The 24362-nt window shown below is 49.7% G+C and overlaps 1 protein-coding gene across 1 annotated transcript in view; it reads left to right on the forward strand.

The window, feature by feature from the left end:
* Positions 1-5805: 5805 nt before the first annotated feature.
* LOC120945162 (RING1 and YY1 binding protein) overlaps positions 5806-24362 on the forward strand; it is a 103698-nt gene continuing 85141 nt past the window's right edge. Inside the window, exons 1-2 of the mRNA XM_040359069.1 lie at positions 5806-6063; positions 16573-16698. Of these exons, the coding sequence (XP_040215003.1) occupies positions 6032-6063; positions 16573-16698 (158 nt within the window). The 5' untranslated portion in view covers positions 5806-6031. The remainder of the gene's footprint in view (positions 6064-16572; positions 16699-24362) is intronic.

Below are 24362 nucleotides of genomic sequence, written 5' to 3' on the forward strand. Positions count from 1 at the left end.
CTGGTTTGGTGAACGGCGGGTGGGTTGCCATGGTAATTGGGATGCCCGTTGGAAACCATAGCGGCTTTTGCATGTTTCTGCTTCTTGTTTGGTGGATTATGGGTGGGTTGCCATGGTAATAGGGATGCCCGCTGGAAACCATAGCGGCTTTTGAATGTTTCCACTTCCTGGTTGGTGGATTATGGGTGGGTTGCCATGGTAATAGGGATGCCCGTTGGAAACCATAGCGGCTTTTGCATGTTTCTGCTTCTTGTTTGGTGGATTATGGGTGGGTTGCCATGGTAATAGGGATGCCCGCTGGAAACCATAGTGGCTTTTCAATGTTTCCACTTCCTGGTTGGTGGATTATGGGTGGGTTGCCATGGTAATAGGGATGCCCGCTGGAAACCATAGCGGCTTTTGCATGTTTCCACTTCCTGGTTGGTGGATTATGGGTGGGTTGCCATGGTAATAGGGATGCCCGCTGGAAACAATAGTGGATTTTGAATGTTTCCACGTCCTGGTTGGTGGATTATGGGTGGGTTGTCATGGTAATAGGGATGCCCGCTGGAAACCATAGTGGCTTTTGCATGTTTCCACTTCCTGGAAACTAAACCCACCAATTTAACCATGTCCAAAAATAGTCCCATTGAATGACAACTGTCACATTTGCACACTTGTGCTCTCAGCCAAACATTCAAGGCATCAAATGGCTGGTGTCGTAATTGATTGCATTGGAAGCACCATGGCAACTGGTCGATCAAACAGAGGCTAAGGTGACAGCTTCCTTGGCTGTAGAGGATTGGAGGGTTTGTTATTGCTTTACCTGCAGCAGACTAAATTCTTATCTCCTTCCCTGACAGACAGAGCTGTGCTACGTGGCAGAGCTGTATAAATCTCAGGAACGCATGGAAATACAAATCTTTTTACAGGTAGACCATATCCTGCAACATGTCCCTAGTCTCTGACCGTATCCTGCAACATGTCCCTAGTCTCTGACCGTATCCTGCAACGTGTCCCTAGTCTCTGACCGTATCCTGCAACATGTCCCTAGTCTCTGACCGTATCCTGCAACATGTCCCTAGTCTCTGACCGTATCCTGCAACATGTCCCTAGTCTCTGACCGTATCCTGCAACATGTCCCCAGTCTCTGACCGTATCCTGCAACATGTCCCTAGTCTCTGACCGTATCCTGCAACGTGTCCCTAGTCTCTGACCGTATCCTGCAACATGTCCCCAGTCTCTGACCGTATCCTGCAACATGTCCCTAGTCTCTGACCGTATCCTGCAACATGTCCCTAGTCTCTGACCATATCCTGCAACATGTTCCTAGTCTCTGATCGTATCCTGCAACATGTCCCTAGTCTCTGACCGTATCCTGCAACATGTCCCTAGTCTCTGACCATACCCTGCAACATGTCCTTAGTCTCTGACCATATCCTGCAACATGTCCTTAGTCTCTGACTGTATCCTGCAACATGTTCCTAGTCTCTGACCATATCCTACAACATGTCCCTAGTCTCTGACCATATCCTGCAACATGTCCCTAGTCTCTGACCATACCCTGCAACATGTCCCTAGTCTCTGACCGTATCCTGCAACATGTCCCTAGTCTCTGACCGTATCCTGCAACATGTCCCTAGTCTCTGACCATATCCTGCAACATGTTCCTAGTCTCTGATCGTATCCTGCAACATGTCCCTAGTCTCTGACCATATCCTGCAACATGTCCCTAGTCTCTGACCATACCCTGCAACATGTCCTTAGTCTCTGACCATATCCTGCAACATGTCCTTAGTCTCTGACTGTATCCTGCAACATGTTCCTAGTCTCTGACCATATCCTGCAACATGTCCCTAGTCTCTGACCATATCCTGCAACATGTCCCTAGTCTCTGACCATATCCTGCAACATGTCCCTAGTCTCTGACCATATCCTGCAACATGTCCCTAGTCTCTGACCATATCCTGCAACATGTCCCTAGTCTCTGACCATATCCTGCAACATGTCCCTAGTCTCTGACTGTATCCTGCAACATGTTCCTAGTCTCTGACCATATCCTGCAACATGTCCCTAGTCTCTGACCATATCCTGCAACATGTCCCTAGTCTCTGACCATATCCTGCAACATGTCCCTAGTCTCTGACCATACCCTGCAACATGTCCCTAGTCTCTGACTGTATCCTGCAACATGTCCCTAGTCTCTGACCGTATCCTGCAACATGTCCCTAGTCTCTGACCGTATCCTGCAACATGTCCCTAGTCTCTGACCATATCCTGCCACATGTCCCTAGTCTCTGACTGTATCCTGCAGCATATCTCCAGTGTCTGATCATGTCATGCAGCATATCCCTAATCTATGACAATTTCCTGCTGCATGTCTCCAGTCTCTGATGATCTCCTGTAACATGTCCCTAGTCTCTGACCATCTCCTGTAGCATGTCCCTAGTCTCTGACCATCTCCTGTAGCATGTCCCTAGTCTCTGACCATCTCCTGCATCAATTAAATGATTATTTTGATACATGTGTGGCCACCTTAACATGTATATAAACGAATGCATTTTTCTTATTTTCTCTCTTTTTCTCAGTCCAAAAAAAGCTTTGAAAGTTCTTTATTATATCTGTTCAACAAGAGCAACAAGAAAATGTCATACATAGTATCTCCCAAAAGTAAGTACGCCCCTCACATTTTTGTAAATATTTTCTTCTATCTTTTCATGTGACAACACTGAATAAATGACACTTTGTTACAATGTAATCTAGTGAGTGTACAGCTTGTATAACATTTGCTGTTCCCTCAAAATAACTCAACACACAGCTATTATTGTCTAAACCGCTGGCAACAAAAGTGAGTACACCCGTAAGTGAAAATATCCAAATTGGGCCAAAAGTGTCAATATTTTGTGTGGCCGCCATTATTTTCCAGCACTGCCTTAACCCTCTTGGGCATGGAGTTCACCAGAGCTTCACAGGTTGCCACCGGAGTCCTCTTCCCCTCCTCCATGATGACATCACAGAGCTGGTGGATGTTGGAGACTTTGCGCTCCTCCACCTTCCGTTTGAGGATGCCCCACAGATACTCAATAGGGTTTAGGTCTGGAGACATGCTTGGCCAGTCCATCACCTTTAGGTCCCTTTCACACTGGGGCGGGAAGTGCGGTGGCGGTATAGCGCCGATATTTTTAGCGGCGCTATACTATCCGAATTGCGGCGGTATTCTGCTACTAGCGGTGCGGTTTTAACCCCCACTAGCGGCCGAAGAAGGGTCAATACCGCCCGCAATGCGTCTCTGCAGAGGCGCATTGCCGGCGGTATAGCCGCGATTTCCCAATGATTTCAATGGGAAGGAGCGGTAAACACACAGCTCCAAAGATGCTGCTAGCAGGACTTTTGGAGCGGTCCTGCCAGCGCACCGTTCCTGTGTGAAAGCCCTCTGGCTTTCACACTGGAGAAACAGCATCCGCTGTTTAGTGTCGGTCTGCAGGCGCTATTTTAAGCGCAATAGTGTCTGCAAACCGACCCAGTGTGAAAGAGGCCTTACACTCAGCTACTTTAGCAAAGCAGTGGTCGTCTCGGAGGTGTGTTTGGGGTCGTTATCATGTTGGAATACTACCCTGTGGCCCAGTCTCTGAAGGGAGGGGATCATGCTCTGCTTCAGTATGTCACAGTACATGTTATTCATGGTTCCCTCAATGAACTGTAGCTCCCCAGTGCCGGCAGCACTCATTCAGTCCCAGACCATGACACTCCCACCACCATGCTTGACTGTAGTCTTTGTACTCCTCACCTGGTTGCCGTCACACGCTCTACATCATCTGAACCAAATGTAGTTCTATCCCAGTGTTATGTAGTCCTAACACAATCCCTGTCCTAAGGGGACAAAACTGCTCAGCACGCTTTTCACCCTGAGACTAGAAATGCGTTAATGGCAGTACTACCTGGTTAAAATAAAGGGGGGGAAAAAAAGAGTGTGAAAAATGAAAACGAAGGCAGTCACCACATCAAAGCTGCAATACTCTCCATTTTTGTTCTTGGAGTTTACATTTGCTTTATGCCTATCCAAAACCAAAAAAGGTCTTGCATCCTCCCCCTCTAGTTCATGCACCTCTCCAGAGCCCTCCCTAGTCCATGCTCCCCCCCCTCACTCTAGTCCATGCACCCCCCTGAGCACTTGCATCCCATTCTGGTCCATGCACCCCGAGCACTTAAAACCATCTCTAGTCCATGCACCCTCCCTGAGCCCTTGCACCCTCCCCCTCTAGTTCATGCACCCCTCCAGTCCATGCAGAGCCCTCCCTAGTCCATGCCCCCCCCCCACTCATTGCACCCCCTCTAGTCCATTCACCCTCCCCCCTCTAGTTCATGCACCCCTCCAGTCCATGCAGAGCCCTCCCTAGTCCATGCACCCTCCCCCCCTTTAGTTCATGCACCTCTCCAGTCCATGTGACCCCCTCATTCCTTGCACCCCAAGCCCTGTATCCCTCTCTAGTCTTTGCACCCCCCTCCCCCCAAGCCCTTGCATCCCCCTCAGTCAATGCACCCCCTTGAGCCCATGCCCTCCCTCTAGCCCATGTGTCCCCCTCTAGTTCACGCACCCCCATCAGTCCTTGCATCCCCTTTATTCCATATATGCTCTTAAACCCATACAGTCCCTGGAGCCCTTGCACCACCCTTTAGTTCATATACCCCCCCTAGCCCATACACAGCCCTGATCCCATACTCATCCCCCTGATACCATGCACCCCCCCAGCCCATACACATCCCCATCCCCTGATCCTATGCACCCCCCTGTAGCCCATACACACCCCTGATCTCATGCACCCCCTCTAGCCCATACACCTCCCTGATCCCATGTACCCCCCCCTCTAGCCCATACACCGCCCTGATCACATGCACCTCCCTCTAGCCCATACACCTCCCTGATCCCATGCACCCCCCTCTAGCCCTCCCTGATCCCATGCACCCCCCTGTAGCCCATACATCTCCCTGATCCCATGCACCCCCCTCTAGCCCATAGGCCTCCCTGATCCCATGCACCCCCATCTAGCCCATATACCTCCCTGATCTCATATACCCCTCCCCCCAGCCCATACACCGCCCTGATCACACGCACCTCCCTCTAGCCCATACACCTCCCTGATCCCATGCACCCCCCTCTAGCCCTCTCTGATCCCATATACCTCCCTGATCCTATGCACCCCCCTCTAGCCCATACACCTCCCTGATCCCATGCACCCCCCTCTAGCCCTCTCTGATCCCATATACCTCCCTGATCCTATGCACCCCCCTCTAGCCCATAGGCCTCCCTGATCCTATGCACCCCCCTCTAGCCCTCTCTGATCCCATATACCTCCCTGATCCTATGCACCCCCCTCTAGCCCATAGGCCTCCCTGATCCCATGCACCCCCCTCTAGCCTATACGCCTCCCTGATCCCACGCACCCCCATATACCTCCCTGATCCCATGCACCCCCCTCTAGCCCACACACCTCCCTGATCCCATGCACCCCCCTCTAGCCCATAGGCCTCCCTGATCCCATGCACCCCCCTCTAGCCCATACACCTCCCTGATCCCATGCACCCCCATATACCTCCCTGATCTCATGCACCCCCCTGTACCCCCTCTAGCCCATACACCTCCCTGATCCCACGCGCCCCTGACCCCTCCAGGCCCGCTCATGTCACCTTCCCCACTTGCCCCAGCGCTGGACTTTTAAAGCCCCCTCGCTCCGCCATTGGCTGCCCGCTCCCCGTGACGTCACGTCGGCCGTGTCCCCGCCCTTCCTTCCGTCCCCGAGTGACTGGTTGTGTGCAGTCTGGCAGCGGATCGGCGGAGGAGAGAGCACGGCTGATCCCGGACTTCACCCCCCCTCCCCTTCTTCTTCCCAACCCCCCCTCCCGGGCTCCGTCCATCCACCGGCAACCGTAGCCGCCAGCGGGCCGCCCCCCCTCTCCGCCTCCCCCCGGTCTCTCTAGGTGTTTTGGGGGGGGTCCCCCTTTGCACATCACCAGGAAAAGGGGGGAGGGTGCACCAGGCGTGGATTTTACATTCATGATTATGGGCGACAAGAAGAGCCCGACCAGGTACAGTGCAGAGGGGGGGATGGGTGGTGGTGGTGGCGGGGGGGGTATTTATTTATATGCAACCAGATGGACATTTAACATTGAAATCCCCCCTCCCTCTTTGCTTGTTTTGCCAATGCCCTTGCAGAATCAGCCCCCTCCCTGTGTATGTCTTGTTTATGTCCTGCTTGGAGACATCATGCGCCCCCCCCTCAATTTAAAGGGCCCCTGTCAATGCAATGCATATGATCTTTGCCCGTGCAACCAGATTCAGCCCCCCCCCCCCCACCCTTTGCATGCGCTTGCACCATGCATGCCAATACCCCCCCCCTTCTTCTTTGAAACAGTCCCTTTAAATAAGACCCCAATCACAGACAATGGGGGTAGATCAAGCCTGATCCAGGGATAGGCAATGGGGGGGGGGGCTGTCATTGCGCCTGGCGACCGCCTGCCGAGCGCCTCCTAATGTATATGATCTATAGGGAGGCGAGGGGAAGTGCGCCAGGGCATTGCTGTGCTATGGCGGCTGAGCCTTTCAGACACACAACACACTCCCTGCACTGAGCCTCAGACAAAGAGAATATTTACCAGAGAAAAAGGCGAGGAGCAGGGTGGAGAGGAGAGCGAAACGCCTCCACTGCCCCGAAAAAATGCCAATAAATGATCTTAGTGCCCCCCCCAAACCCCCCCATTATTCCTTTTATTGCTAGGTAAGCAAGGTGGGGGGTAGGCGGCGGGGTGCTGCAAGGGATCGGTAGACGGTGGCGGTGGGTGGTTGGAATGTCTTCTATGGAAAGACTCGCCATGGCTGCTTTTGTCTTTTGTGTTATTTTCACAGTGGGGTGTGTTGTCTTTTTTTTTCTTTCTTTTTTTTTTTTACTTCATTAACCCCTTCCTGATCTCACCTTGGAAAATGAAGGGGGGGGGGTTCTAAGACAGGAAAGGGTTAACCTCGTTGGGATTGAGAAAACGGGGGTCTTTTTTTTTTTTTTGACGGCGGTCTCCGCTGACAATTGGGGCACTGGCAGGAGAGCGGTGGGAGGTGAGGGGCAGAGACGTTCGCCTGGCATCAGGCGCTGTGGACGAGCGTTTTTTCTTTTTTTTTTTTCGCCGCTCGTCTCCTTTTTGACGTTCCGTGCTTTTTAACTCCTCGCGGGCCGGAGGCTTTTTTTTTTTCCCGTGTGTGTGTGTGATGCTCCCCGTGGTCACGTAAGGTTAATTTGAAGGGCAGCAAATTTAATCGGAGGTACCGTTGCTGCCTAGTGCCCCCTGCAGTCGCCGAATTGACAGGCTGCACCACCGTGCGTTCGCTCGGGCATTTTCGTATTGGGTTCGGTGAGGAGGGAGCGAGGAAATTAAAAAAGTTAGTCTGTGGGGGGGGGGGGGGGGGGGGGGTAGCGTTGGCGAATGTAAGAATGCCCAGGAAGCCAGGCGTTTGATGTTTAGAGACGTTTGCGGGTTGGCGATTGTTTTGTGGTCTCCGCAATATGAAGCTTCCCATACACTATACAGTCTGATTGTACAATATCCTTTAAGCTTGCTATGCCTTCTGGTTGTACAATATCCTTAAATCTGACCATTCACTATACAGTCTGGTTATACAATATCCATTAGGCTAATCGTACATTATACAATCTGGTTGTGCAATATCCTTTAAGATTACTATACGATTTGGTTGTACAATATCCTCTAGGCTAGCCATACATTATACAGTCTGGTTGTACAATATCCTCCTAGGCTCGCCATACATTATACAGTCTGGTTGTACAATATCCTCCTAGGCTAGCCATACATTATACAGTCTGGTTGTACAATATCCTCCTAGGCTCGCCATACATTATACAGTCTGGTTGTACAATATCCTCTAGGCTCGCCATACATTATACAGTCTGGTTGTACAATATCCTCTAGGCTAGCCATACATTATACAGTCTGGTTGTACAATATCCTCTAGGCTAGCCATACATTATACAGTCTGGTTGTACAGTGTCCTTCAAGCTAACCATAAACTTGACAATCTGATTGTACTTGAGATCTATCATCAGCTATGTAGTACAAGGGTCTATCTGATTGGATAGAAATTGATTGGTATAGGTGTGTCCTCTTAATACGAAGTACATTTGTATTGTAATGTGTGTGTCTACCCTTAGAATTACTGAGACCACCATATAGGACAGGGATATGCAATTAGCGGACCTCCAGCTGTTGTAAAACTACAAGTCCCATCATGCCTCTGGGTGTTATGCTTGTGGCTGTCAGAGTCTTGCTATGCCTCATGGGACTTGTAGTTCTGCAACAGCTGGAGGTCCGCTAATTGCTTAACCCTGATATAGGACACATCATTCAATGTGTATCCAATCAGATGGACCCTTATACTGCATAGCTGATTGGTAGATCTAACCGAGATTGTACAGATTTTATAGTGTAGGTCCCCTTTAGGCTGAATGTCTGGTGATATCGGCCGGTTCGGGAGAAACCGGACGATATTAGGCCCATCTGTAAAGGCGTTTGGCCGGCTTCTCTTGGACCAGCATGCTGGAAAACCAGCAGCTGACTGGCTTCCGATTGGCTGAGAGAGCTGGGGGGGGCACAAGAGAAAAGTAGGGGAGATCGCTGTACTAACATTGGATCGTTGGTACAGCAGCTCTGACAGGAGCTGTCAGTTTTTCCAGGTTGAAACAAAAACGATTGGTTTGTATCAGGTTTAACCCTATACAGTATGTTACAATCTGATTTCCTGTAGCTCCGCCAACGACTTTGTAGTACACGGGCCTACCAGACTGAAGTGATTGGCCAGATTAGGTTTGGATAGTTTTGGTAAATCCAAAGTTGATTGTATAAAGATTGTATAAAGATTGTGTGATCAGATTGTAAAGTTTATGTGAGCCTTAAAGGAATTGTAAAAGTAATTTTTTCCCCCCCTAAATAGCTTCCTTGGTGCAGTCCTCCTTCACTTACCTCATCCTTCCATTTTGCTTTTAAATGTCCTTATTTCTTCTGAGAAATCCTCACTTCCTGTTCTTCTGTCTGTAACTCCACACAGTAATGCAAGGCTTTCTCCCTGGTGTGGAGTGTCGTGCTCGCCCCCTCCCTTGGGCTACAGGAGAGTCAGAACGCTCTCTATGTTGCAGATAGAGAAAGGAGCTGTGTGTTAGTGGGCGCCCTGACTTTCCTGTAGTCCAAGGGAGGGGGCGAGCACGACACTCCACACCAGGAAGAAAGCCTCGAGTGTCGTGCTCGCCCTCTCCCTTGGACTACAGGAAAGTCAGGACGCCCACTAACACACAGCTTCTTTCTCTATCTGCAACGTAGAGAGCGTCCTGACTCTCATGTAGTCCAAGGGAGGGGGCGAGCACGACACTCCACACCAGGGAGAAAGCCTTGCATTACTGTGTGGAGTTACAGACAGAAGAACAGGAAGTGAGGATTTCTCAGAAGAAATAAGGACATTTAAAAGCAAAAATGGAAGGATGAGGTAAGTGAAGGAGGACTGCACTAAGGTAAAGGAAGCTATTTAGGGAATTTTTTTTCTTACCTTTACAACCCCTTTAAGGTGGCCATACCTGGATCGAAATTCGGTCAGTTCAGAAGGGACCTGACACATTTCGATCCATGTATGGGCAGGCTGGTTGTACAGAAGTTGATCTACCTATCGACTTCTATACACCCAGTTTGTTTTGTTTTTTTTTCTGATCAATCCGTGCTGCCAGCTATATATATCTCTATATATATATCTCTATCTATCTGGCAGCACTGATCAGTGAAGTGTGGCTGCAGGGAAGTCTCCTCGCTGTCAGAACACAATAACTTCCCCCGTCCATATGGAGTGTGTGGATTGGGATCGGGTAATTTTCTTCTATCGTTTGATTCGCTGTTTGTAAATGAAGCGTGTATGGGCTGTCTTAAAGCAGAGGGCCACCCAAAAAGGGAAGCTTCACTTTTTTGCACCCTCCACTGTCACATTTGGCAATTTTGGGGGGTGAAGGGGGGAGCGGGTACCTGGTTTTGAGCCCCTCTCCTTCCCCCTCAGTCTTCTAGGACACGTCACAGGTCCCAGAAGACAACGGGACCATTTACGTTGCACAGAGTGACTCGCGCATGCGCAGTAGGGAACAGGCTGTGAAGCTGCAAGGCTCCACTTCCTGTTTCCCTTACTGAAGATGGCGGTGCCTACACCTGAAGCTGATGGAAGAATCGGCTCGGGTGAGGACAGCACTGGATCCCTGGATAGGCGAGTGTCCTTATATTAAAAGTCAGCAGCTACAGTATCCTGATTGTTTTTCCTTTTTAGATATTTGACATTCATATATCATTGCCGGTGTTAAGGTTTGACCCTGAAATTAGAGAAGGGGCTGCACTCGATTGGCTCCTTTAAAAAAAAAAAAATACTTGTTTCCTGGCTGTTTGCCATCAGTACTTTAGTGAGTCTCAGACCTGTAACTAGCATGCGGTAAATATGTCGGAATTCTATTTGTGTTCTTGTTCCAGGTCCTGGAATGAGGGAATTATGGAGGCTGCTGCCCTGGCTGACCATTCCTTCTGGAAATGGCAGTTACCTGGCCGCCATGCTTGGCTCCAATGGACCTGAAAGCGGAACTTCTGCTCATCGGTTCCCCCCCCCCCCTCCGGTGCCACAATTGGCACCTTTCGGGGGGGGGGGGGGACCAGGATACCTGTCCTTGACAGGTACCCTTTCCCACTTCCGGGAGTCCGGCCGCGGCAGTGACGTCACCGCGGGGCTCCCTCCTCCCCTGGCCGTCGGGCTATAAGGAGAGAGGAGCGGGGCCTCGCACATAGGCAGTAGGGTTTGCGGCGTGAAGCCGAAGGGCTACACTGCCGGGTTCTCTCGCCCGCAATGGCGGCGGCAGCACCCGACAGCTGATGGAAACATTACCTGCCAACATCGCTGGACTCCAGGACAGTAAGTGTCCATTTATTAAAAGCCAGCAGCTGCGGTATGTGTAGCTGCTGGCTTTTTTAATTTTTTATTTTTTCCCCCCCGGACCTCCACTTTAAAGTGGTTGTAAACCCTTACATATACCCAGTGATGTGACTGGCCTCAGGAGATTAAATCCCACCCACTTAAGTTGTACCTGTTTATCTGAGGTCTTCTCCTTTCTACAGCCCTTCAAAGTGCAGCATTTACACAGAATTTCTCAGCTCTGAAAAGCAGGGGGCGGAGAGCTGAGGTTGCTTTAGTGAGGAGAGCTCTGGGAGGTGATTGGAGGGAAGGGACACGCCCCCTTCACACAGGAACAGAGCTGATGCTGTCAATCAGCTGAAGGTCCCTCCCCTGTCACCTTTTTTTTTCCCGCCTTGATGTCAGGGAAAACTTGTCAGAAGTGATTCATGCTGATGGCAGAGGAAGGAGGCAGCAGACAGATGACACTTGGGGGGGGGGGGGGGTTGATTTACTAAAACTGTAGTGCAAAATCTGGTCCGGCTTTGCATAGTAACCAATCCGCTTCCAGGATTATTTGTCAAAGCTTAATTGAACAAGATGAAGTTAGAAGCTGATTGACTACCATGCAGAGCTGCACCAGATTTCGCACTCTCCCTTAGTGCTCTGGATTGAGACAAGAGGGGTGTGCTTTGTTCATATTTCATGTCTGAGGTTACAACCACTTTAAAGCAGAGTTCCCGGGGGGGAAAAAAATCCTCCCTTGCAGTGGGGGGCCCCCTGATACTTCAAGGGTTAAATGCTGATTTTACCTGATCACTAGGAACAGATGATCTCTCTCTACTCCCAGAACGGGGATCTGTTTGTTTACATTGATCCCCGTTCTGGCTCTCTAAAGAGCGATCGCGGGTGGGCGGCGGACATTGCGGCCGCAGGCCAATGCGCGCGCCTGCTATTGCTCTTTAAGGGGACGATGTATGGCGATTTGCAACCTGCCTCAGTTTAATGGCGGCGGCTGGTTGGCAAGCAGGTAAATAGATTGCAAGCAGTATCGCTCGCCAAAAGCGATGGGTATAATTCCTGCCACAAGGGAAAGAATTGTGGCCGCAGCATGTGTCTACCCCCAGCTAAAGGGGGAGCGGCTGGGGGCACGATCGCAAGGTTTTAATGCCGCTCCCTAAGAGCCCATTCACACCTAGGCGTTTTGTTGCCTGTAGTGTGACGCCCGCTGCCGCCCCGACACGCCAGAGGGATGATGTAACATTGCCCTCTATGGAGATGGTTCACATCTCCACGCCGAACGCCTGTCGCCTGAAAAAAAGTCCCGGACCTTTTTTTCAGGCGTCTTTCGGCGTTCGGCATAGGAGATGTGAACCATCTCCATAGAGGGGGTGAGGCTGCATTCACAATCGCGGTGTTTTGCCGCCGCGAATCGCGGTATAAAACGCTGCTATTTGTCGCCGCAATTCGCGGGACAAAACGCTGCGATTTAGTACGCCGAGGTGTGAATGCAGCCTTAATGCCAGTGTGAATGAGCCCAAAGTCCATCAACGGCTTCAGTAGACCACTCTGCTCACCAGGTGACAACGATGTGATTTTACAGCAGAATGAACAAAGTTGTCACCCTGTTGGTGGAAAAGGATCAGCGCTGATGGCAGGATCAACAAGTAATGAAACATATTACATGGTGGGGGGGGGGGGGGGGCCTCAGATTAACAAATACTGGACCGGCCGCCTCATTTCTTCTCTGTTTATATAAAATAAAATATGGCGGTTGGCTGTGTGGGAAGACTAGACAGGAAGTCGGTTGTTGTGAAGTGACGTCCTCCTTTATTGCCCAGCATTGTATGTATTTGCACTCGGGTGGAATCGCATAAAGCAGCGCGGTATTTGGAAGGCATTTTGGTTTGTGTTGTTGTTTGATGAAGGGACGTGTCTGCACTCCGGAATGCATGAGTCAGTGGAACTCGCACGCGCTTAAAGTGAGCCCGTCGTGTAGGAAATACGGGAGCCGCCATTGCCCTTCTTGTGCCCGTTGATGGGGAACAGGCATGTGTTTTGTAATCTGTTAAGCTGGCCATACACTTTACAATCTCCGCTATCGACCATGTGGTGCAAGGGAATGCTTGACTGGATATAAACTGAATTGTGTAGGCTGCTCCCTTTATTACATGGCATTGGAAAATCAGTAGAGATTGTATCTGATTGTGTAATGCCCCAGCATGAGCGGGCGTGAAAAAAAAATGACATAGTGCCTCATCATTGGTGTCAGTGTGGGGGGGGGGGACAATCCCTCATTATTAGTGTCATGAGGGGGGGGGATAGTCCCTCATTATTGGTGTCATGAGGGGGGGGGATAGTCCCTCATTATTAGTGTCGTGAGGGGGGGGATAGTCCCTCATTATTAGTGTCGTGAGGGGGGGGATAGTCCCTCATTATTGGTGTCGTGAGGGGGGGGATAGTCCCTCATTATTGGTGTCGTGAGGGGGGGGGATAGTCCCTCATTATTGGTGTCGTGAGGGGGGGGGGAAGTCCCTCATTATTGGTGTCGTGAGGGGGGGGGATAGTCCCTCATTATTGGTGTCGTGAGGGGGGGGGATAGTCCCTCATTATTGGTGTCGTGAGGGGGGGGGATAGTCCCTCATTATTGGTGTCGTGAGGGGGGGGGATAGTCCCTCATTATTGGTGTCGTGAGGGGGGGGATAGTCCCTCATTATTGGTGTCGTGAGGGGGGGGATAGTCCCTCATTATTGGTGTCGTGGGGGGGGGGATAGTCCCTCATTATTGGTGTCGTGAGGGGGGGGATAGTCCCTCATTATTGGTGTCGTGAGGGGGGGGATAGTCCCTCATTATTGGTGTCGTGAGGGGGGGGATAGTCCCTCATTATTGGTGTCGTGAGGGGGGGGGGGATAGTCCCTCATTATTGGTGTCGTGAGGGGGGGTGGGGATAGTCCCTCATTATTGGTGTCATTGGGGGGATAGTCCCTCATTATTGGTGTCATTGGGGGGATAGTCCCTCATTATTGGTGTCATTGGGGGGGGGTAGTCTCTCATCATTTGGTGTCGGTGAGGGCATGGGTGCCCCGCCGTTGGTGTCCGGATTGATCTTCATGCATGCATTACATGTGTTGGTACACTGTGGTGTCATTCGTTTTGATTAGCACCCCAATGCACTAAGGCACATACATGACAAGGTGCATGGCAGCATACATGTTGGGACATGTCTGATTTTGGAATGTTGTGGTACAACAGAAGTCCATGGATTTCAATGGCCTCCCCTAATCAGCGTACATCACAGTGCACCACACAAATGTCCTACACCTGAAGCCTGTGCTACAGTGAGGTAAATGGAACCCCAATTTAAGTGTAAGGGGCTGCAATGTGCAGGCGTGGCAAGGACAATGACTTGCTCTGCTGGATGTAAACAAACGTGGGACGGGTTGGATGAGGGGGGGGAGGACAGGTTGGATGAGGGGGGGGGGAGGATGGGACGGGTTGGATGAGGGGGGGGGAGGATGGGACGGGTTGGATGAGGGGGGGGGGGGATGGGACAGGTTGGATGAGGGGGGGGGGAGGATGGGACAGGTTGGATGAGGGGGGGGGGGGAGGATGGGACGGGTTGGATGAGGGGGGGGAGGATGGGACAGGTTGGATGAGGGGGGGAGGATGGGACAGGTTGGATGAGGGGGGGGAGGATGGGACAGGTTGGGTAAGGGGGGGGGAGGATGGGACGGGTTGGGGGAGGATGGGACGGGTTGGATGAGGGGGGGGGGGAGGATGGGACGGGTTGGGTGAGGGGGGGGGATGGGACGGGTTGGGTGAGGGGGGGGCATGGGACGGGTTGGGTGAGGGGGGGGGGGATGGGACGGGTTGGGTGAGGGGGGGGGGATGGGACGGGTTGGGTGAGGGGGGGGGATGGGACGGGTTGGGTGAGGGGGGGGATGGGACGGGTTGGGTGAGGGGGGGGGGGATGGGACGGGTTGGGTGAGGGGGGGGGGATGGGACGGGTTGGGTGAGGGGGGGGGATGGGACAGGTTGGATGAGGGGGGGAGGATGGGACGGGTTGGATGAGGGGGGGGAGGGGGGGACGGGTTGGATGAGGAGGGAGGATGGGACGGGTTGGATGAGGGGGGGGGGAGGATGGGACGGGTTGGATGAGGGGGGGAGGGGGGACGGGTTGGATGAGGGGGGAGGATGGGACGGGTTGGATGAGGGGGGGGGGGGGATGGGACGGGTTGGATGAGGGGGGGACGGGTTGGATGAGGGGGGGAGGGGGGGACGGGTTGGATGAGGGGGGGAGGATGGGACGGGTTGGATGAGGGGGGGAGGGGGGGACGGGTTGGATGAGGGGGGGAGGACGGGACGGGTTGGATGAGGGGGGGAGGACGGGACGGGTTGGATGAGGGGGGGGGGGGACGGGACGGGTTGGATGAGGGGGGGAGGACGGGACGGGTTGGATGAGGGGGGGAGGACGGGACGGGTTGGATGAGGGGGGAGGACGGGACGGGTTGGATGAGGGGGGGAGGACGGGACGGGTTGGATGACGGGACGGGTTGGATGAGGGGGGGAGGACGGGACGGGTTGGATGAGGGGGGAGGATGGGATGGGTTGGATGAGGGGGAGGGGTTAAGAAGGATAAGCTCACTTTGTTTTTATAGGGCACTTTTCCTTTAAATGTAACCTTCTGTGGAAATTGTAATGAGATTTCCTGTGATGTGTATCGTCCAATACAATAAGGCCGGCTACTCGGCAACATCCATTGCAAAAATTCTTTATTGGCTACATGGCAGCAAACAGCAGTAAGGTGCTAACGCGTTTCGTCCGGAGCCTTATTCATGGCATGCGAGGAGTGAGTGTCAGTGACAAAGTTAGGCGGACGTTGGAGCAGGTACCGGTCAAAGCCAGGCACCCGCCCCCCCAATAAGGTGCCAAATGTGGCAAGCTGTGCAGGGCAAGTGCAGACTGGCATGGAGCCCGCTCACAATCCTGTAGCAGATGATGCCAGTCTAGAAATGGGGGTGGGGGAAAGAGCATCTCTGGTATCCTCCACCTTCATTGGAGACTGCTCAGACAGAACGTGGTTCTACCATAGTGTTCCATCTGAGCTGGGAAGCAATGCAGACCCCGGAGTCGGCTACCGGAGTCTGCTGAATGCTGAGACCAGGGGTGTTGTACAAGAGGGGTGCTACAGTTGCACAGAAAGGTGCAGGATCTGTAGGAGTTCTTTCCTCCTCTTTGCTACCAACTGCTGAGACGGGCCCAGAGCCGAACCTCTACAGCTGGGGGCGAAGCTGGAAAGCAGAAAGTGCAGGGTCTGGAGGAGGGCTGGAGCCGGGTACCAGAGTCCGCTGAATGCAGAGAAGAGGGGGTGCTGCAGCCTCATGGAAAGGCGCAGGATCTGTTGGAGGAGTTCTGTCCTCAATGCTGCCGACTACTGAGGCAGGGTGGGGGTGGAGACGAAGGGGGAACGTAGGGCCACATGAAATCGCCTGGCAGGCGGCGTTAGGCCCGCGGGTCTTGTGATTGACACACGTGCTCTATGGGGGAAGTCTATACAATTGTATGAATCTTGGTTTAGACACCGTGCCATTTTATATTTACTGATTTCTATATTTATTTTTATTTTTCAGGCCAAAAAGGCAAGCTAAGCCTTCAGCTGATGAAGGATATTGGGATTGTAGTGTGTGCACTTTTAAGAACAGCGCAGAAGCCTTCAAGTGCAGTATATGTGATGTGCGGAAAGGAACGTCTACCAGGTACTGTCTATTACTAAGGTCTTTCCTTCCTTAAAGGGGAACTCCAGTCGGCACCTAAAAGTCCCCCAAAGCCTCCCTCTCCTCCTGTGCAGCGCCCCCTTTAGTATTTTATTAGTAATGGCCTTGTCCCTGCATTGTACAAATCTTCCACCATTTGATCCTTTGACATCATCACAGAGACTGCAAAGGATCTTCTATCCTCTGGAGTCAAGTGGGCGGAGTCTGCAGGGTCTTGGTGGCCAGTGACCAATCAGTGTTGGGGTGCAGGAATAAAGGGGATCTCCCATCTCGATGTCTTGTAGCTGTGGGTTGCTGCTGAGCTGAGGATGCTGGGAAGGAAAGAGCAGAGCCACCCCATGGTGGCGCAATACACTGCGCCTGCAACCAACTCTGCATGCGCACTTTTATTCTATTATCTCGCCCATTTATAGAATGACCCGCCTTGTGTTCACTCTGCTCTGTTAAGCTGGCTGCACACTCATAGATTTTTTAACAAACATTTGTGCAAAAATTCTCAGTGGGTCAGGGGTCATGCAGCCTCATAGGACAAGTGGAGGAGAATGAAAACTCCTCCTACAAGCTTTAACCACACACTGATAGAAATCACAAGACTGCTATATACGTATGAGAAAAGATATTTAGCAGTTTTTATTTGCTAAAATAATTGCGTTTCCATATTTCTGTGGGACACCAGATATAGTGAATGCAGGGTCCGGGTTTTAGTAACACAATGCAGGGAACGTATTTAACCCCTTCCTCACCCCCTAGTGTTAACCCCTTCAATGCCAGTCACATTTATACAGTAATTAGTGCATATTTATAGCACTGATCGCAGAATAAATGTGAATGGCGCCAAAAATGTGTCAAAAGTGTCCGATGTGTCCGCCATAATGTCGCAGTCCCAATAAAAATCGCAGATCGCCGCCATTTCTAGTAAAAAAAAAAATAATAAAAAATAATAATTCTGTCCCCTATTTTGTAGGCGCTATAACTTTTGCGCAAACCATTCGCTTATTGCGATTTTTTTTTTTTTAACCAAAAATATTTAGAATACGTATCGGCCTAGACTGAGAAAAAAAAAAAAAAAAAATTAAGCTATTTATTTTTTAGCAACAAGTAAAAAATATATATATTTTTTTCAAAATTGTCGCTCTATTTTTGTTTATAGCGCAAAAAATAAAAACCGCAGAGGTGATCAAATACCACCAAAAGAAAGCTCTATTTGTGGGAAAAAAAGGACGCCAATTTTGTTTGGGAGCCGCGTCGCACGACCGCGCAATTGTCAGTTAAAGCGACGGAGTGCCGAATCGCAAAAAAGTCCTCTGGTCAGGAAGGGGGTTTAAGTGCCCAGTAAGGAAGTGGTTAAAATGAAAAAATGTCAATAAAATTCTACTAGTGTATGCCCCAGCTCCTCCCCCAGCTCCTCCCCCAGCTCCTCCCCCAGCTCCTCCCCCAGCTCCTCCCCCAGCTCCTCCCCCAGCTCCTCCCCCAGCTCCTCCCCCAGCTCCTCCCCCAGCTCCTCCCTGTAGCAGTTTGGCTTGCAGAACTGAACAAGCGAAATCCCGACGTGTATGGGTTTCCCCCAATCCCCTAAAATTGGGAAAAGTGCCTGGAGTTCCCTTTTTAATTAGCAAAGCGCTTTGCTATCGGGTGTCATTGCTGTTACTTTACAGAATTTGTGTAAATTCAGGGAAATCCCTCCTAAGACCGTGTCAGCCGGATCCTTATATGTTATGTGACTTTTAAAAACTGAAAGAGTTTCTTTTTATTAGGATGTGATGTGAATGATGTACAAAGCGTCAGAGCGATGAATGATATCAAACCCAAAAGCAAACATGTTATTATATTGCAGCTTAACAATTCTTTAATGTGGCTGCGGCTGCATTCGTTTTTGTTTTTGTTTTTTTGGCTTTCGTTCTTTTATTATTTAATCTGGAGATCCAGCCAGCAAATCTGTTGTTTTTCAAAAGCTCAAGCTCTCCAGCAGAATGTATCAGTTTACAGGGAGGAGACAAACCATTGAACACTGGCAGGGGTGCTTACAATGATCACCTTTTATTTATAAATACAAAATCTATATCCCAAAAAGGAAAAATAAACCGTTTGCTGTTATTGACCTTAAAGTGTGAACTGGAGTTTGGCTTAATTTTGTTAGTGTATGTAAATCTGCTAGTACATTTAACACTCCCCCCTCCCCCTAGACTGGCAATGCTGTGTGCCTCCAATGCTCATTTCTCCAGAGGTGTCTACCTAAGGAGGTGTGTTACTGGCCAGATCACCAGGTGAAAAAGCCAAAGAAGATAAAACTAATGCTGCCACCCCATCTAATGATTGGTAAGCTACAATATAATAGATTTTTGGGTTTAATACTGATTATATAATCTGCTTCTAGTTCTGTATGATCAGTATAAGGGTCTATGTTTTCTGATGCAGGCGGCTGGCAGGAGGGTGCTTGCCTAGCTGCTGTTATGGGTGGCAGCTGGCAGGTCATGCCGGGTCTTGTAGTTGCCCGGCTGTTACTGGTGGAGGCTGGCGGGTCATGCTGGGTCTTGTAGTTGCCCAGCTGCTGTTATGGGTGGCAGCTGGCAGGTCGTGCTGGTAGTTGCCTGACTTACTGGTGGAGGCTGCCAGGTCATGCTGGGTCTTGTAGTTGCCCGGCTGTTACTGATGGAGGCTGGCAGGCCATGCTGGGTCTTGTAGTTCCTTTGCAGTTCATGCTGGGTCTTGTAGTTGCCCAGCTGTTACTGATGGAGGCTGGCAGGTCATGCTGGGTCTTGTAGTTGCCCGGCTGTTACTGATGGAGGCTGGCAGGTCATGCTGGGTCTTGTAGTTCCTTTGCAGGTCATGCTGGGTCTTGTAGTTCCTTTGCAGGTCATGCTGGGTCTTGTAGTTGCCCAGCTGTTACTGGGGAGGCTACCAGGTCATGCTGGGTCTTGTAGTTCCCTAGCAGCTGTTAGTGGGGTAGGCTGGTGGGTTAACCTGCTTTTAAGTACTGGGGCATGCTGTGACATGTAGTCCTGCAGCTGTTTTTACTGATGGAGGTTGGCAGATCATACTGGGTCTTGTAGTTCCCCAGCGGCAATCATTGAAAAGGTTGATGTCTGTCTATAAAAAGCATAACTGCACTCTCTCCTAAAAATCAGCTTTAAATGGACTGTCGGGATACAGCGGTGGGAGTGTCACCCCCCCCCCCCCTCCCCCATCCTGTGTTAGGATTATCCTCTTCTAATAATAGTCACTGATCTGAGACAAGCATGCAGCCAGTGAGGGCAGAACTACCGATTTTTGGCATGTTGCAGACGATTGACTCCCTACTAACCGTGAAACGAATAAGGATGACGGCCAGGAGCATTCATCTGTGTAAACCTAAGAGAGGCGAAGTGATAATAAGTACGCCCTATTAAGGTCTCTGATTCGCTGCATCGCAAAATCACTTCCTGGAGCCGTATAGTTTTTTTTTTTTTTAAGTAAACCTGAAATTAATGATGTTTTTTGTTTTTCGTAAACAGTTTCAAATTTTTTTCAAATTACTGTACATCCATTTTTCCCTATTTTCGCCCTTTGTTACATCTCAGTGCTGCTGCTCTCCTGCAGCCACTTTCTATCTACATGCACTGCTTCCATCAGGCCTGGGGGCTCTTGAGAGGTTACTGAGGCTGGGTGCTATCAGGTTCTGGGAAACCTATGTGGCCCCTCCCTCCAGCCATGATCTGCCTGCATTGTATAGAGAAGCATAGAGAACCAGTGATGACTTCTCTGGGTCAGAAATTAGTTGTGAGGGTAGATTTAGATGCGCCTCCAAATCTCCCCGTCCTCTGAAGCCAACTGTGTTTGGATTGCGCTTCAGAGGCAATGTGACGCCTCCTTACTGACGGTTTTAACATCCTTTTTTGCCCACAAATGTTCTACAACTGTGTGCAATGCGGGGTGAGTGTGGTGATCTTCTATTGGTGGTGTTTTATGTCCAGTAAACTTTGCCGCGTGTGTGCCGCATCGCCACCACGGCATGGTGGTTTGCGGGTGCCAAAAATGCGGCTCAACAAGCTTTATTAAAAAATGTAATTGGCATGTTGGTGATGAGCAGGGGGGGGGGGAAACCTTTTATTTCAGCTTTAAAGTCTTACTAAACCCAGGAGCCTGCGTTCACTATATCGGGTCTCCCCGGGAGCCTGCGTTCCCTATATCGTGTCTCCCCGGGAGCCTGCGTTCACTATATCGGGTCTCCCCGGGAGCCTGCGTTCACTATATCGTGTCTCCCCAGGAGCCTGCGTTCACTGTATCGGGTCTCCCCAGGAGCCTGTGTTCACTATATCGTGTCTCCCCGGGAGCCTGCGTTCACTATATCGCGTCTCCCCAGGGGCCTGCGTTCACTATATTGCGTCTCCCCAGGGGCCTGCGTTCACTATATCGCGTCTCCCCAGGGGCCTGCGTTCACTATATCGCGTCTCCCCAGGGGCCTGCGTTCACTATATCGCGTCTCCCCAGGGGCCTGCGTTCACTATATCGGTTCTCCCCGGGAGCCTGCGTTCACTATATTGGGTCTCCCCAGGAGCCTGCGTTCGCTGTATCGTGTCTCCCCAGGAGCCTGCGTTCCCTATATCGGCTCTCCCCAGGAGCCTGCGTTCCCTATATCGGCTCTCCCCAGGAGCCTGCGTTCACTATATCGGGTCTCCCCAGGAGCCTGCGTTCACTATATCGGGTCTCCCCGGGAGCCTGCGTTCACTATATCGTGTCTCCCCAGGAGCCTGTGTTCACTATATCGGGTCTCCCCAGGAGCCTGCGTTCACTATATCGGGTCTCCCCAGGAGCCTGCGTTCACTATATCGGGTCTCCCCAGGAGCCTGCGTTCACTATTCACTATGGGCACTATTTCCGTAAAAAAATTTCCCCCCCAAAAATTTTCGCTCGTAAGACCGCTGCGCAAATACGGTGTGACAAAGTATTGCAACGACCGTCATTTTATTATTTAGGGTGTCTGAAAAAAGTATATATAATGTTTGGGGCTTCTAAGTAATTTTCAAGCCCAAAAAAAAAATGATTTTAACTTGTAAACAATTTTTAAAAAGAGTCTCGGTCTTTTAGTGGTTAAATGCCACCATAAAAAGCTGTATTTGTGGGTACAGTGTTGCATGACCGTCATTCAAAGTGTGACAGCGCTGAAAGCTGAAAATTGGCCTGGGCAGGAAGGGGTGAAGGTGCCCGGTATTGAAGCAGTTAAGCGGGTGGCAAAAATGCGGCTCAGCCACTCATTTTTGCCGAATGTCTAAAAGCCTGATAAAAACAAGCTTTATTTAAAAATGTAATTGTCATGTTGGCGATAAGCAGGGAAGGGGAAATCTTTTATTTCAGCTTTCACCTATAAAAGCCTATATGAGGTTTTAGTGTTTAGCTAATATGTATTTTAGTACAGAATTCCTTTTTGGCGTCTTGCTAGCAGTGAAATGTTCAAAGTACCATGTCCTTCACTGGCCAATCAGGAGCCATCTCTGACCCCGCAGTTCAGTAGAATAAAAGGCGGTTGCTGAGGGTGACGGCACTTTGCCCATCTCGGCGTCGCTGACCTGATTACACAGCCAGTAGATTCCGGCTCCTGACCTGCGTGTTTGTTCCGGGTCAGCGACTCGCTGAGTACTAGAACAAGGCGAAGGAGGGAAGCTTTGGTAATCACGCCTTGAAAAATCAGCCCCATGTTTCTGTCCTGACAAGTCGTTCACGCCTTGCGCATTGAGCTCCTCATTGCACAGATGCGGCTACTACTACCGAGCATTGCGCTGAGATAAAAATGTAGACCTAATGCAATTTCATGCAACCCAGCGCACAAAATCACGTTGCAACGCATGATAAGGCTGCGCTGTGCATGGGATTCAGTAGAAGTAAAGGGCGGAAAAAGCAAAGACATGCATTTTGTGCACCTGAATCTGCACCTGCTGATGTGAATAAGCCCTAATGCCGCGTACACACGATTGGAAATTTCCGACAAAAGTTTGATGTGAGCTTTTGGTCGGAAATTTAAAAGCTGGTTCTCAATTTTTCCGACGGGAAAAGTTCTTGTCAGAAAATCAGATCATCTGTATGTAATTCCGACGTACAAAAAAAAACACGCATGCTCGGAATCAAGTCGACGCATGCTCGAAAGCATTGAACCTCATTTTTCTTGGCTCATCGTAGTGTTGTACGTCACTGATTTCTTTGTGTGATCGTGTGTATGCAACCAAAGTTTGAGCCACCTTTCCGTCGGGAAAAAATCCACACTTTTCTTGTCAGAATTTCCGATCGTGTTTTGTTTAGGGCTTTTTTTTTTTTTTGTTCTCCTTCTTTTTTTTTTTTTCTTTCTCTTTTTTTTCTTTCTTTCTTTATTTCTTTCTCTTCTTTCTTTCTTTCTTTCTTTTTCTTTCTTTTTCTTTTTCTTTTTCTTTCTTTTTCTTTCTTTTTCTTTCTTTTTCTTTCCTTTTCTTTCTTTTTCTTTCTTTTTCTTTCTCTTCTTTCTTTTTCTTTCTCTTCTTTCGTTTTCTTTCTCTTCTTTCTTTTTCTTTCTTTTTCTTTCTTTTTCTTTCTCTTCTTTCTCCTCTTTCTTTTTCTTTCTCCTTTTTCTTTTTCTTTCTCTTCTTTTTCTTTTTCTTTTTCTTTCTCTTCTTTTTCTTTTTCTTTTTCTTTCTCTTCTTTTTCTTTTTCTTTCTCTTCTTTTTCTTTTTCTTTCTCCTTTTTCTTTTTCTTTCTCTTCTTTTTCTTTTTCTTTCTCTTCTTTTTCTTTTTCTTTCTCTTCTTTTTCTTTTTCTTTCTCTTCTTTTTCTTTTTCTTTCTCTTCTTTTTCTTTCTTTTTCTTTCTTTTTCTTTCTTTCTTTCTTTCTTTCTTTCTTTCTTTCTTTCTTTCTTTCTTTCTTTCTTTCTTTCTAAATCTGAAGACGAAAATCTAATAGCGTGTTTGGGGCCTTTGATGACCTATCACTTCCAATCCTTGTAAAGTTGATCCCCAAAAAAAAAAGTGTTTTTTAAAATGTAAAGTGTCCCCTTCTCCTGTGCTTGCATAAAAAAATACGAACGCATACGTAAGTCCCCTGTGCCTATGTAAATGGTGATCGCACCACACATGAGGCATCGCCATGAACGTCGGAGTGAGAGCAATAATTCTAGCTCCAGATCTCTTCTGTAACTCTAAACTGGTAACCTGTAAAGGCTTTTAAAACATTGCTAATTTTTTAGGTACCGTAGTTTGCCACCGTTCCACCGGGTAAACGCAATTTTGGAGCCTGATATATTCGGTATTTATTCGGCGTATCAACATCTTTTTATATTTTTACAAGTACTGTATATAATCGAGTATAAGCCAAGTTTTTCAGCCCTTTTTTTTTTTTTTTTTAGGGCTGAAAATACCCCTCTTTGCGTATACTCGAGTCGGTGTACTTTGGGTGTCTATTTTTTTTTAAAACTCGCGGCTTCCTCATGGTCCCGTCCTGTTTCGTGATAGGCGTTTGACACTGTTCAGTGTTCCGCCTATCGCGGACGTTCTTTCATCCTCGGACTTGGTTTCCCAGCAGACACTGTGTTCAGTGTTCCGCCTATCATGGACCTTCTCTTGTCCGAGGATGAAAGAACATCCGTGATAGGCGGAACACTGAACACTGTGTCAAACGGAACCAGGAGGAAGCCGCAAGTTTTAAAAAAAA

The sequence above is a fragment of the Rana temporaria genome, chromosome 7 (genome assembly GCF_905171775.1).
Source record: "Rana temporaria chromosome 7, aRanTem1.1, whole genome shotgun sequence".
In the NCBI taxonomy this organism is placed as follows: Eukaryota; Metazoa; Chordata; class Amphibia; order Anura; family Ranidae; genus Rana; species Rana temporaria.